This window comes from Gekko japonicus, unplaced genomic scaffold, assembly GCF_001447785.1.
Source record: "Gekko japonicus isolate JY-2015 unplaced genomic scaffold, Gekko_japonicus_V1.1 scaffold435, whole genome shotgun sequence".
NCBI lineage: Eukaryota > Metazoa > Chordata > Lepidosauria > Squamata > Gekkonidae > Gekko > Gekko japonicus.
In genome coordinates, this window is record NW_015161417.1 from 65682 (window position 1) to 79865 (window position 14184).

The 14184-nt window shown below is 48.5% G+C and overlaps 1 protein-coding gene across 1 annotated transcript in view; it reads left to right on the forward strand.

Moving 5' to 3' along the window:
- Positions 1 to 14184, forward strand: part of FHAD1 (forkhead-associated (FHA) phosphopeptide binding domain 1) — a 53127-nt gene that overhangs the window by 24669 nt on the left and 14274 nt on the right. Inside the window, exons 14-20 of the mRNA XM_015427838.1 lie at positions 1343 to 1413; positions 1491 to 1613; positions 4148 to 4255; positions 5902 to 5991; positions 7278 to 7507; positions 11314 to 11420; positions 12626 to 12785. Of these exons, the coding sequence (XP_015283324.1) occupies positions 1343 to 1413; positions 1491 to 1613; positions 4148 to 4255; positions 5902 to 5991; positions 7278 to 7507; positions 11314 to 11420; positions 12626 to 12785 (889 nt within the window). The remainder of the gene's footprint in view (positions 1 to 1342; positions 1414 to 1490; positions 1614 to 4147; positions 4256 to 5901; positions 5992 to 7277; positions 7508 to 11313; positions 11421 to 12625; positions 12786 to 14184) is intronic.

A 14184-nucleotide genomic window follows, 5' to 3' on the forward strand; every position in this document is an offset into this window, starting at 1 on the left:
GTTTATCTACACAACAACCCTATGACGTTAGTTAGGCCGAGACAGGGTGATCAGGCCAAGGTCATCCAGAGAGCTTCATGGCTGAGTGGGGGGATTTGAACTCAGGCCTGACCAAGCTATGGAGCAGCCAATTCTTCCTGTTATCTGGGGGAAGCTGGCTTTGCATAGTGCTGATTGACCATCCCTCAGGGTAATTGCTCACAGAGGTGCTGCCAAGATACCAGTAATAGAAAAGCTGCTGAAATGTGTTTCCTGCACTCAGAAATACAGGCATTTCATAATCCTCAATTCTGAAGTACCAAGGTGAGATGTGCAACCTGTACTTGGACTTTGGCCCAGATTATATATCAAACCCAGAAAAGAACTCCCTACTGTCCTCCACTCCCAACTGCACTTCATTTTGCTACTACCATGGCAAGTGGCCAGCCAGCAAACGGGTAGTGGGAAGAGAGCGTCTCCATCCCTGCTTCCACATCATCCCACACCTTGAATATAGCTAGCGCCTCATATAAACTTGGCCTGCCCTGGAGAAAGAAAGGGGGGGAAAAACCATTTAAGTTGTAGAGGAAGAAAAGAAAAAGATCCAAGATTTGGGAGCGCCAATGAAACACTTGGCTGAGGTTGTTACATAAAACTCTACTCCGCGAAGGGGGTGTGTGTGCCTTCATGGTTGGTGCAGTGGCTCCAGACAATCTGCACTGCACAGAGCTGTGTCCCAAGATGGACGAGGGGCATGGCTACCTGGTTGGCACAAGGACCTGCCAGTTGTGCCTTGCCAAAGCAGTTTCTGCTGCAAACAGGGACCCCGGGTTTCCTCTTGCCTTGATGCAGGGATGAGACATGTGTCCAAAATGGGACGCATGCTTCTGCCCTGCCTGTTAAGTCCCCAGAAGGTGGATTAGGGCAGGGAAAGTGAGGTTGAACTTCAGGGTATTTCATTTTTATCCCACCTTTCCTCTAAAGAGTTCTCCCCTCCTCTATTTCATCCTCGCAACGAGCCCGCAAAGGGGCATGTGTTTATTTATGCACGTGTTTATATTTCTTTATATCCTGCTTTTCTCCCACTTAGAGCATTGGTTTCGCCATTTTCTCACAACAACCCTGTGAGGTAGGTCAGGCCGAGAATATGTGATGGGCCGAATATCACCCTGCGAACTTACATGGTAGAAGTGGGTTTTCAAACCCCAGGATCCTAGTCCGAAGAAGGTTCGCTTGAGAAAGAGTAACTAGCCCAAGGTCATCCGGTGGCTCAGTGGGAACGGGAAGCCAGGTCTCTCCCCAGTTTGATACGCTCAGCACTACACCACCCTGGCTTCTCACCGGGTTCTCTTTTCTTTGTAAGGAATGGCCTCCTACATGAAGAAGCTGTCGGACCACCACTTGAGCACCATGGGCGAGCTTCAAGCCTTACAGGTGAGAAGCCTTTTCCTTGGGGAGCACTCCTAATTTGGCTTGGCTGGCACTGTGATTATGTGTCTCTTTCATCGCAGACCCGGCTAAGGCTGGCAGAAGAGTCCCAGCATTCTCTGCTGAGAGAGAAGATGAATGAAATGAAAGCCGAGCTCGAGAAGGAGTTCCAGGACAAAGAGCAAACACTCCTGGACAAAGTGAAGGTACCGGGGGGGGGGGGGGGGGCGTGTTAGGAAAAAGGGAAAGTGCGGGGGGGGGGGGGGGCTGCTAGCTTCATGAATCCTAGCCCAGACTGCTATCTTTTAACAACATAAGAACATAAGAGATGCCAATGTTGGATCAGGCCAAAGGCCCATCCAGTCCAACACTCTACATCACACAGTGGCCAGAAATACCAGGTGCCATCAGGAGGTCCACCAGTGGGGCCAGGACATTAGAAGCCCTCCCACTGTTGACCCCCCCAAGCACCAAGATGACAGAGCATCACTTGCCCCAGAGTCCCTATCTATCCCTTGTGGCTAATAGCCAGTGACGGACCTCTGCTCCAGATGCTTATCTAATTCCCTTTTGAAGCCGTCCATGCTTGTAGCCGCCGCCACTTCCTGTAGCAGTGAATTCCAAGTGTTGTTAATCACTCTTTGGGTGAAGAAGGACTTCCTTTTATCCGTTCTAACCCGACCGCTCAGCAATTTCATGGAGTGCCCACGAGTTCTTGTATTTTGTAGCACACGTTCCCTGCAAGCTCTGCAGAAGACTAGTTTTAGATCCCGGTGAATCGAGTGCAAATGCAATTGCTAGAAAGGTTGTAGAAATGAGGCTCTTACAAAAGGAAGCTGAAAGAGATGCCTGTTGTTAAGTAAAGGAAAGCGGAGGGCCGGTTCTTGCGCTGCTGGGGTAGTGCGGTTTTCTTTTCTGAGTGCTTGTTGCTCATGTTGTTCCAGTGACACAGAGACCCAGGCATTCATGAAGGCAGGCCTGATAGCAACCCAGTGTAGGCAACCAGTGTTCCCTCTAAGCTGAGTTAGTGTGAGCTAGCTCACAGTTTTTTAGCCTCTGACTCACAGATTTTGGTCTCAGCTCAGGAGGGATGGCTCCAAACAAACTAATTTATACAGTAGCCAAATCAGCTGCTCACAGCTTTAATGCCAGTAGCTCACAAAGTAGATTTTTTGCTCACAAGACTCCACAGCTTAGAGGGAACATTGTAGGCAACACCCTAGTCCGTACAGCTTAACCATCATTGGTATTAGCCATGGCTTCTTGCCTTCATCCTGATGGAGAGCCCTGGATCTTCTGTGGTTTAGTTTGCCGAGCTAAGCTTTGCCCCAGGAGGATGGTTAGTTATATAGAGACATTGGCAAAACCCGTTTGTCACCTTGCAAGCAAACCAGGTAAATCATGGTTTGCTCGGTTCAGGTGCAGTGCTTAACAGTGGTTTATCGAAGCCGTGGTTTGAAACCCCACTTTAATCTTTGGGTCCTGGTATGAAGCTGGTCCTAGCTTCAAGTGTTCCACAGCACTGCTTAAGGAAAACAAAGGCCGACTTAAGTGCCATGTCTACAGAGGGCCAATGCCACTGCCTCCCCCCCCAGCCTTAAGACGTGCGATTCTGTTTACTTTGGTAGAATTTCCCCCCCATTTACTATTTATGTGTGTAAAAAGAGAGGTGAAACACAGAGATCCTGCCCTGCCACCAGAAAGGACCCCGAGGGCAGCAAACCCAGAGCAATAAGAGCCATACATGGAGATAAACAGATAAGAGCCATAGATTTTTGCAAATAGTTTCAGAGGGTTGCCACGTTGGTCTGCAAGAGAAGAGCTGGGTTCAAGTCCAGTAGCACCTTCGAGAACGACAAGATTTGGGGGTGGGGTTTCGCTTTCGAGAGTCAAAGCTCCCTGGGTCAGATATCTGTACATAAGAACATAAGAGAAGCCAGTGTTGGATCAGGCCAATGGCCCATCCAGTCCAACACTCTGTCACACAGTGGCCAAAAATACCAGGTGCCATCAGGTGGTCCAGCAGTGAGGCCAGGACACTAGGAGCCCTCCCACTGTTGCCCCCTCCTCCCAAGCACAAAGAATACAGAGCATCACTAGCCCCAGACTGAAAGTCCCTATCTATACCTTGTGGCTAATAGCCACTGATGGACCTCTGCTCCATATGCTTCTCTAATTCCCTCTTGAAGCCGTCCATGCTTGTAGCCACTGCCACCTCTTGTGGCAGTGAATTCCATGTGTTAATCACTCTTTGGGTGAAGAAGTACTTTTATCTGTTCTAACCCGTAGATCTGTAGGTATCTCATGTGCTTAGGCTTAGATGGGATCCACATGCGTTGTTAGAGAGACTGCTTTGAAATAATTCACAGCTCAGATTTTCCTATCTGGACAGGAAAATCGAGGATGAGAGTGATGACAATATCTCAGTACCCAACAGCATGTGGATCCAATCCTAGTCATCTAAAAGGGCCTTGGATGTTATCCTAATGTTATCCATTCTTTGTCCCCCTTTAGAAACATGTATCTTGATCCTTCCAACTCTCCTTCCTGTCATGTGATCAGCCATCCATTCACACTCTCTTTTCAGTATTGTAATGTTTTCTTAATGTCAAGCCCTGCATAGCTAACAAGTTAATACTCCCAGAATCCTCACTTTCCTTCGCTGATCTGTCATCAGGCTACTTATGCTTTCATTCGTCTAAGAAAAATGCTCACAGATGAAATTAAAACTCTTTTCCAGATTCTGGAGGAGACAGCTGCCCTGGAGAAAGAAAAATTAAACGAAGTTATAGAGGGAGAAAAGAAAAAAGTCCAGGATTTGAAAACTGAGATGGAACGGTTGGCTGAGGTTTGTAGAAGTCCAAGGAAGTTGGCTTACGACATCTTTGCATCATTGCACTTAAAGATCTCCTTTATGTGGTTGTATTTGCGTTTCAAGAGTTCCAAATTCTCCGCTGGTTCATGACCACTGTCTGGACTGAAGCCATGTTTGCATGGTGTTTGAGCCTTAGGCAGTATGTAAGGTTGCTCAGGAGGCATTCAAGATGTACAGTCAAAGGGCTGAACAATCCTCAGAGCTAAAAAGGCTGCCTAAAAAGAGTGCAGGACGGGTAAGAAGAGATCACAACCAGGGGTCATTTTCTGCAGGAGCGCACAGGAGCGGAGCTCCGGCAGTAAAGAGCCCAGGGGGTGGGCACATGCACCAAGCCCCACCCCCTGCTCCCAGCAGCCCTCAGAGCAAGAAGTAGCCAGGTAAGTTGCAGAGGCCTCCCCACCAGCCCACCGGTCCAAAACAATCCAGTGGCAGCTTTAAGACCAAGTTTTATTCAGGTACAAGCTCTCTCTCCTCTGTGAGGACAGATCTGCACGTCCCCCCCCCCATAGCTAGCAATCCAAAACAGTCCAGTGGAGCCTGAGTGGTGGTTGTTGCCTTCTGACACACTTCTGGTGATGTTAGGGGGTGTGGCATATGCAAATAAGTTATGCTAATGAGCTCCTGCACCTCTTTTTCTACAAAATGACTCCTGATCACAACCATAGAGCTGGTTGGGTTCAGCAAGCAAAAAACCTCAGGCCTTACATATAGTTCACAATCGAAAGTGTACTAAGATGTGGAAGTGTCCCAGTTAGTCCCCTTCTGTCACTGGTTTTCATAGCCCTTCGTTACAGAGGAGCATTTATGCTCACTTAGTTAAATTCTTTCCCCTCAGCTGTACTGAAAAGCCAATTCACAGGCATAGCATATTTGGACAGGATTAGTAAATGTGGACCTGGTCAGCTTGAGTCTTTAGAACGTATTTTATTGGAGGGTGAAAGCCGGTCTGATTTGAGAGAAACGTATTCGTCCTCCTTCTCAATAGCTATGTGAATTTATTATCTCTCCCCAAAAAAATTCCAGTTTTTCCTCGTGGATGAGGATTGGAAAACTACCTTACCAGTTGCTAGATATTTAGCTGCAGTGATTGCCCGTAGAGGGATTTAGGTGGGCAGCCGTGTTGGTCTGAAGCAGAAGAACAAAGTTTGAGTCCAACAAGGTTTTAATTCAAGGTATAAGCTTCCGTGTGCAGGCACACGGCCTTTGAGTCAAAAGCCCAGTAAGACAAGAAGAAGGTTTTCATAGTGTGTGGAAGTTGAAAACGTATCTCCCGTTGTAAAAGTTGGGAGTGAAAATGGGCTCGGCTGCTCCCACACTGGCACCAGCATGTATGTAAACTCATGCCAAGCCCTGCCCAGTGCAGTGTCTTGGAGATCCAAAACAACCTGATAAGTGTTCTGTATAAATATGTACAATAACCAAGCTAGGCATGAAAGCGAGGTGAGTTTTATTTGTTTCTCTCATCTCGTCCCCTCTAATCCAGACCACTCCCTTTGTGCTTTGATACCCTGAAAAGCTGTGCTCTCTGCACATTGGACTGAAGCCTCTCAGTCTTGCTCTCAGATGGTTTGTAACCCATTCTTTGTTCTGCGGTACCTTGACTCCTTCCTTTGTTGCAGGAAACTAAACATAGAATTGAATCAGAGGAGGCTTTGAATGCCAAGCTAAGAGAGACTTTGGAGAGCCTAGAAGAGGCTAAGAGAAAGAAGGTAATCGCTGCCAGGGGGATGAAAGCAAATCTTGTGGATCAGCAGCTATGTGCCCTGGGCCAAATCTGGCCTCATGAGGGAAGGCATCTGCCAGCTCAGGGTGGATGGGGCAGCAGGTGCTTGAGTGGCAGGTGCCACCAGAGGGCTGAGGGGTCAGGGCTTTCGTCCACACACCTCCTCCTCCTCCTCCTCCTCCTCCTCCTCCTAAAAAAAAATCCTCCTCCTCCTCCTCCTCCTCCTCCTCTAAGCGCCCCTTTCTGTAGTTGCTGACCTGAGCAGCAATTCAGAAAGCTGTCAGATTCAGGACAGCCATGCTGTCCCCAGATATCAGCTCCAGATACCTTTTGTGAGAGATGTATATATTGTGTGCGTGTGTGAATGAGAGAGGTGCTTTCAAGTCACTTCCGACATGGCGACCTTATGAATTAGTGTCCTCCAAAATGTCCTCTCGTTAACAGCCTTACTCAGGTCTTGCAAACTTAACTCAGGTCTTGCAAGCCAGTTTGGTGCAGTGGTTAGGAGCACGGACTCTAATCTGGGAGAACCGGGTTTGATTCCCCACTCTTCCACTTGCAGCTGCTGTATGACCTTGGGCAAGCCGTAGTTCTGATAAGAGCTGTCCTTGAAAAAGAGCAGTTTGTGTCAGAGCTCTCTCAGCCCCACCCACCTCACAGGGTGTCTGTTGTGGGGAGGGGAAGGGAAAGGAGTTTGTAAGTCGCTGTGAGACTCCAAGTGAAGGGTGGGGTATAAATCCAGTCTCCTCCTCCTCCTCTTCTTCTTCTTCTTCGGGACAACCGGATTTGATCCCCCACTCCTCCTCCACATGCAGCTGCTGGTGTGACCTTGGGCCAGTCGTAAGTTCTTTCAGAGCTGTTCTGTCAAGGGCAGTTCTCGAGAGAGCTCTCCCAGCCCCACCTACCTCACAGGGTATCTGTTGTGGGAAAGGGAAGGGAAGGAGATTGTAAACTGCTCTGAGGCTCCTTCGGGTAGTGAAGGGCAGGGTATAAATTCAATCTCCTCCTCCTCTTCTTCTTCACTGGGTCAATCCATCTTATGTTGGGTCTTCATCTTTGCCTGCTGCCCTCAACATTAGTTTAGCTTTGTCGCACCTGATCTCAGAGATGGTTGGCCTGGGTGCCTCATGCGAGCAAATTGCAGGTGCCGCTTCTGAGCTGCAGCTTTACCCATTAGATCTCCTTTCCCCAGCTCCCTGTGGGTTTGGTGGCGAGCCAGCCACCTGTAGAGCGACTGGCCTTTCCTATAACTTGTCAGTTGGGCTTTTCCAGATGGTGGCAGAAGAGAAATTAGCCATCTGGGAGACACAGCTGAAAATCATCGAGAATGAAAAAGAAATACAGAAACAAAAGCATCAGGAGGAGTTTGCAGAATATAAGGAGCAGATCAGGCAACATTCGCAGACGATCGTCGCTATGGAGGGAAGGCTGTCGGAGGCTGCCCAGTACCTGAAGAAGGTGAAGGAGGAAAATTTCAAGTTTCGGCAGCAAATAGAAGGTTGGTAGCAAAGGCAAAGGAGCTGCGGTGGTTCAAGTGGTTAAGACGCTGAACTGCAGGCTGTGGAAAGCCGGTAGCTCAGCAGTTCGAGACCCGAGTGTGCCGCATGATGGAGTGAGCTCCTGTCTCTAATTCCAGCTCCTGCCAACCCAGCAGTTCGAAAGCAAGAAATTGCAAGTAGATAAATATGTACCACTTCGGTGGGAAGGTAACAGCGTTCCGTGCGCCTTGGCGTTTAGTCATGCTGGCCACATGACCACGGAAACGTCTTCGGACAGCGCTGGCTCTTCGGCTTTGAAAAGGAGATGAGCACCGCAACCCTAGAGTCGGACTCGACTGGCTTTCGAGCAAGGGAAGCCTTTACCTTTAGCAAAGGCAAAGAAGTTGCTTTTGGCTGCTCTTCTCAGCCAACTGTGTTGCGGGTGGTGCTGATTCTCATACATAAGGTGCTTCTTTACTCCCCAGCCCCCCCACAGAGAAACGTTTGTGTAACACATTTCAGAGGGTCGCCGTGTTGGTCTGCAGGAGAACAGTGAGAGTCTCTAAGGTGCCACTGGGCTCAAAACTGTTTTGTGTAGCAAGTGCAGCTACTTCGCTTCCACAGCCTCAGAGGCTGACACGTTACAGAGGCCACAGGTTTGGTCCGGGGGTCCCCACCTGGTGTCCTTTGTAACAGCGAGTAATGGTTAGTTGTAGATTTTCCGGGCTGTACGGCCGTGGTCTTGGCATTGTAGGGCCTGACATTTCGCCAGCAGCTGTGACTGGCGTCCTCAGAGGTATAGCACAGAAAGATGGATAGGGCATGGTTTCCAGCCTTGAAAAACACAGAATGCTCTACATCTTACAGCAAGCACTACAGATAAGATTAGAATTTCAACAGCCAATCCATACGCAAAAGAACCTCCTCAGGAAAGCTCCTCCATTGGCATGTCACAGCCCTACCCCACCTTCCTGAGTAGATATAAATCACCTGCCTAGCATTTTTCTTCTCACCTTGACGCAGAGAGTACTCCATCTTTCTGTGTTATACCTCTGAGGATGCCAGTCACAGCTGCTGGCGAAACGTCAGGTCCTACAATGCCAAGACCATGGCCATACAGCCCGGAAAATCTACAACTAATGAACTCTGGCCGTGAAAGCCTTCGACAACATAGTGAGTAGTGGGTTCTTCTTCGTTCTACCACGTGTGGTGCCCCAGTCAAACCACTGTTACAGCAAACACGGATAAGAGTCTTCAGCCTTCTCTCCCCGGTGTCATTTTCCCGACTTGAAATCCAAGGATTGTCCGTGACAAACCGGGTAAGGGGAAATCCTTGTGTATGCTGAAAGGGGGGGGGGATACACCCAACAGTCTAGACAGCATCCCCCCCAGGACCGTTTCAGGTTGGGAAAATGGTGTGGGGAGGGAGACTGAGACTGAACCCCTTCCTGTATGTGTGCCACAGTGTAAATCGGGTACCCTGTGCACCGGAACTGAAAACTCAGGACTCTCATCTGACTGTTGCACAGGAGACAGGGTGGGGACCCAGACTGATTTATGCAGTAGCCAAATCGCCTGCTCACAAGTTTAATGCCAGCAGCTCACAAAGTAGCATTTTTGCTCACAAGACTCCACAGCTTAGAAGGAGACAGGGTGGGGACCCTGAACCCAGCCTGTGTGCTCCGTAATGTGCAAGAGAAAGGAGGCATCCGTTATCAGGATGGAAACAGCCACGTCGTTTAACAAAGAAATAGCCACTCGTGTTGATTCACAAAAGAGGATTTTAATTATTTTTGCATTTATTTTTGTATCCATGACTCCAAGAAGCTTTGAATCAAGTAGAAAATCACATGAGTGAACGTACGGGGTGGGTGGGGGCTAGTTGGAGTGTGTGTTCAGGATGATGACTGATCCCAGATGCTGTCCCACCGGCACTAGCAACAGTGCAGTTTTGTATTGCTTTTCCATTGCAGTCATCATCCGATGCAGCAGCTCACTTTGATAGTATTTGGCACCTGTTTGACTCCAGAGACACAGACTGCTAGTGCTTTGCTGTTCTGTGTTCTGTTACCAAGCTTTTGCTGCTAATGATGCCATTTATGGAGCTCTCTCCAAAACCTCATATGGAACTCAGAACCACTCGCCTAGATAGAAAAGCTGAAATTTTGCTGACCTTGGCAGTGACTATGTTCAAACTTTCTGTGTGCATTCTTGGCTCTTTCTTCAGAAATGCAGAGGGAATCTAGCAAGTCTAAGCGGTCCGTTTCACCACAGCTTTCTATGCCGTCCATTTCGCAAGAGTTTTCTACGCCATCGGTTTCACCGGACGTTTCTGTGCCATTCCTATCACAAGAGGTTTTTACGCCACCCCAGTCACAAGAGGTTTCTTGCACCAAGGGGGACCATGTTTTTATGATGTAAGCAGATAAGTATTTAGTTGGTTTCCAGTGTCTTTTGATCAAAAAGTATAAGCAGAAGCTGAAACCTTGCAAAAATTCTAGATAACTATGGAGGTGGTAGGAAGTGCCATCAAGCCGTAGCAGACTTTTGGTGACCCCCGATAGGATTTTCAAGGCAAGAGATGACCAGAGGTGGTTTGCCCTTGCTTGCCTCTCTGTAGCAACCCTGGGCTTCCTTGGTGGTCTCCCATCCCAAGTACTAACCAGGCCTGACCCTGCTTAGCTTCCAAGATCTAATGAGATCAGACTAGCTTGGGCTGGAGGGGCTGGAACAACTATACTAAGAATAAATACTTGGAGGTTTTTCTGACTAGTCTCTCACCTTGGTAATGTAAGATGAATGTATACTTAGGACATGTACATCAGAAAGAGACGTGAAGTACTGTTCAACACGTTTGCACTTGTAGTGCAACCAACTAATCTAATGTTGATGTGCTACAGTCATGCCTTCCCATAGCAGGTGGCTCCACTATGTGTTCTTTCTAAGCTGTATTAGCGTGAGCTAGCTCACAGTTTCTTAGTCTCCGGCTCACACATTTTTGTCTTAGCTCAGGAAGGATGGCTCCAGAGCAAACTAATTTATGCAGTAGCCAAATTACGTGCTCACAACTTTATTGCCAGTAGCTCACAAAGTAGAAAGTTTGCTCACAAGACTCCACAGCTTAGAGGGACCCATTGCAGTGCTGGCACCACCTTACTTCCCCCTCTCTGGGGACAAAGGCCCCCGCTGCCTGAGACAGGAGGAGATTACAGCGGCAAGACATGGTCGTCGCTGATGTGTCCTGCCACTGGGAAATTTGGCTTTAGCCTATCAGCATTCATTTCACTGGTACGCTACAGTCAGGTGTGCATCAGCAAGGAGCTCAAGACACATTCACAAGCATGGCGAGCCTCTGTATTTAATGCATGTTCATTTGCGCCCCATTATGATGAACTCTAACCCCTCTACGTCTAGCAATGCTCCCTCTAAGCTGTGGAGTCTTGTGAGCAAAAATCCCACCTTGTGAGCTGCTGGCGTTAAAGTCGTGAGCGAGCAGTTTTGGCTGCTGCATACACTAATTGGCTCCGGAGCCCTCCTTCCTGAGCTAAGGCAGAAATGTGTGAGCTGGAGGCTAAAAAGCTGTGAGCTAGCTCACACCAACTCAGCTTAGAGGGAACACTGGCCTGTAGTACAAATTAACTGCCATCCTTGATGAGATGGGGAAATGATCATAAACCTTATTCATCATAGCCGGTTTTAAGTTCCTAAAATAACATATTAAGCTGATCTTACCAAGATATTTTACTTAAATTGGGTTCTGCAACGCTTTTGTGTGTTTTGTTTCATTCATTGTTATGTGTGTTTTGTTTTTTTAATCTTGTGAACGTCAGGGAAAAATTAGCAGCCGCGAGGCACGAAATCCTTTCAAAGCACGCTGTAATCTTGGAACTAAAGAAGGAGCTCTCGGAAGCCAAAGCCAGGATGTCCGACGTGATTGGTTTGTGAAATGGCGGGCTGTTAACAAATGTCTTTTAACCCCTTCCTTCCGTTAAAATGTAGAGAATAGAGAGCGCTTAAGATTAGATCACATATCCCATTAACATTCTGCTGAGAACACAACTGATTCTAAGCACTGCAACCAATGGTTGAACTCCAGTCTTTCAAAACTGACCTGGTAACAAAGAGGTGTCTGGGGTCTGAAAAGTAGGAATTGCAGATTTGTAAAACTGTCTCGGGGGAATGTCTCCCAAAGCAGTCCTTGTTGAACTGAAGTGGTACACAAAACTTTAATCATGAGAGGGCCTCCTCCATTGGCAGGCTTCGGTCAGAACTAACGTCTCCAAATCTCCTAAATCCAGTTACAAGACTGGAAGTGCCTGCCAGCTCACACATCCCTTTCCTCTCCCTCCTTCTCCCTTTAATGTGTGAATTCTCCCTCCTTCCTTTCCTTCTCAGAACTGGTCCAGTGTCATATTGGAAGTGGTATGTATATTTGGCTATAGACTGAATCAGGATTTGTAAAGCTAGTTTGGACATGACTCCTGCGGACTTGGCTGCAAACTCTGGTTTGTAACCAACCCCAGTAAACATTAGTATTACTGAAGATGCAACAGTGTGCCATGGTTAGCACCAAAAATGGAAGGAAGGGGAGGATGCATGCGTATGAAAGGAGGGGAAGGAGGGTGAGAGTCCCTGGGGCACTCTGGATCTCCTAACCAGGGTTAGCAGATGGATGTCTCTTAGATGTATTGGGCACCAGCTGTTCCAGGATTAGTCAGAATTAAGCAGCCCTACGTTTCCCCTTTTCTGGGGCATGTGGAGAGCTCAGCATGGTTGGCGACAAGAGCCTTCTCCATGCGGTAAACCTTGGGAACCAAAACAGCTTGTTTGCCTTGCAGGCAGTAGTACTCATTCAGCCCAAAACCACTTCCGTCTCTCCCTTGCCTTGGCCCTGTTCACATGTACGTCCTGCATCTATGTGCATAGTCTGCCTGTAAGAAAGAAGTAATACGCTTTCACTTTACAAATGACACTGGGGACCAGGACCATAAAAACAGGGTTTAAATAATACCTTCCGCTGTAGGTGCCTTGAATGTAAGATGAGAATTATTCGATAACGTGCACAGAAAGAAAAACCGGCCATGCGCCGTAGATACGTGCATTCACTGTGACCTGTAAACAGGGCTTCCTGTGTGTCTGTAGGAGAACTGAGTGAAAAGCAAAAGATGGAACTGGAGCAGAAGCGCAGTCTGGTCCACAGCCTGGCGCAAGAACTGAACCAGCTCCGAGAGAAGCTGTATGAGATGTCCAAGCTGGTGGACAGGAAGGATGTAGACCTTAAAGCCGCAAATGAAGAATTAAGGTAGGAGCTGCCTTGGTGTAAAAGAGGAAGGCAGGAATCAGGCCCCAAAGTACTGGGGTGTTTCTGAAATACTTATAACCATTTGCTCAAAAACCCAGGGAACATTTTAACAAACTCAGCTCTCTATCCATAGAGTCTCTGTAATGACACATTCCGGGGAAATGTAGTGTTGAAATAATACTCATCATTATCAGTTCAGACAGAGCAGTGTTTGGCCTTGGGGTCCCAGACACGTCAACCCACACAGGCTTAAATTCCCTCCCTGACTTCCGCTATGCCCAGATAGGCCAACGGTGGGTGACACTTGCCTTCCAAATCAAAATTCAGGTGTAGCAGCCAACTGGCTTTCCCAAACCAGAAATCTGAAAGTCTGTGCCATGGGGAAAGGGGAGCACGTGAGTCCCAGGCTCATTTCTGATCATCCAAACCGAGGAGTTTGAACGACTGTCTGAACTGGGCCTGTATTCAGAAGTCCTGTGTACATTATCTCCGTGGTCCCTACCAGCAGTCCTGCAAAGGCAGGCCAGTATTCTTTTAATGCTGTTAGCAATGCCCGCTTTGAGAGAGGGGATCAAAGTGTAACACGAGTCTCCTCCGAGGCTCGGCCACACCAATCTCAACTCTCTCTTGGGTCTTGATGCTTGCCAGTCGTCCCCCCTACCTGGGGGAAGCTGCGTTGGACCGTTGAACGTCCAAACTGCTAAAAAGAATCACCGTCCACTCTGAGCACTTTCAGAGTGCGTCAAATCGCCATTTTACCCCGGCCGGAAGTCCCAGGTAGGCCAGTATTCTTATCCCCCTGTAGCAAGCGTGGCTCAGTGCAGTGGACAAACGGAGGCTGAGATGAAGGAACCCCTGCTGAGTTCATGGCTGCTGAAATCCCTGCCTTTGCGCTGTAAACAAACAGGTGAGCAGGGGTGCAGTGTGGCATGCAGAGATTGGCCCCCATGAATAAGTGCATCTGAACCATGTTTTTAACAAGCCCCTCTGTAGCTGCAGTGGTTGCTCACCTGTGAAGCACAGCTTGAGGGACCCCGGCTCAGTCCCTGATCTCTCAGAGAGCCAGTTTGGTGTAGTGGTTAAGAGTGGCAGACTGTAATCTGGAGACTTGGGTTTAATTCCCCACTGCTCCACCTAAAGCCAGCTTGGGTGACCTTGGGTCAGTCACCGCGCTCTCAGAGTTCTCTCAGCCCCACCCACCTCACAGGGTGTCTGTTGCGGGGAGAGGAAGAGAAGGCAATTGTAAGCCACTCCGAGACTCCTTCAGGTAGTGAAGAGCGGGGGATAAAACCAGGGGTCATTTCCTGCAGGAGCGCACAGGAGCGGAGCTCCGGCAATAAAGAGCCCAGGGGGCGGGCACATGCAACAAGCCCCACCCCCTGCTCCCAGCAGCCCTCAG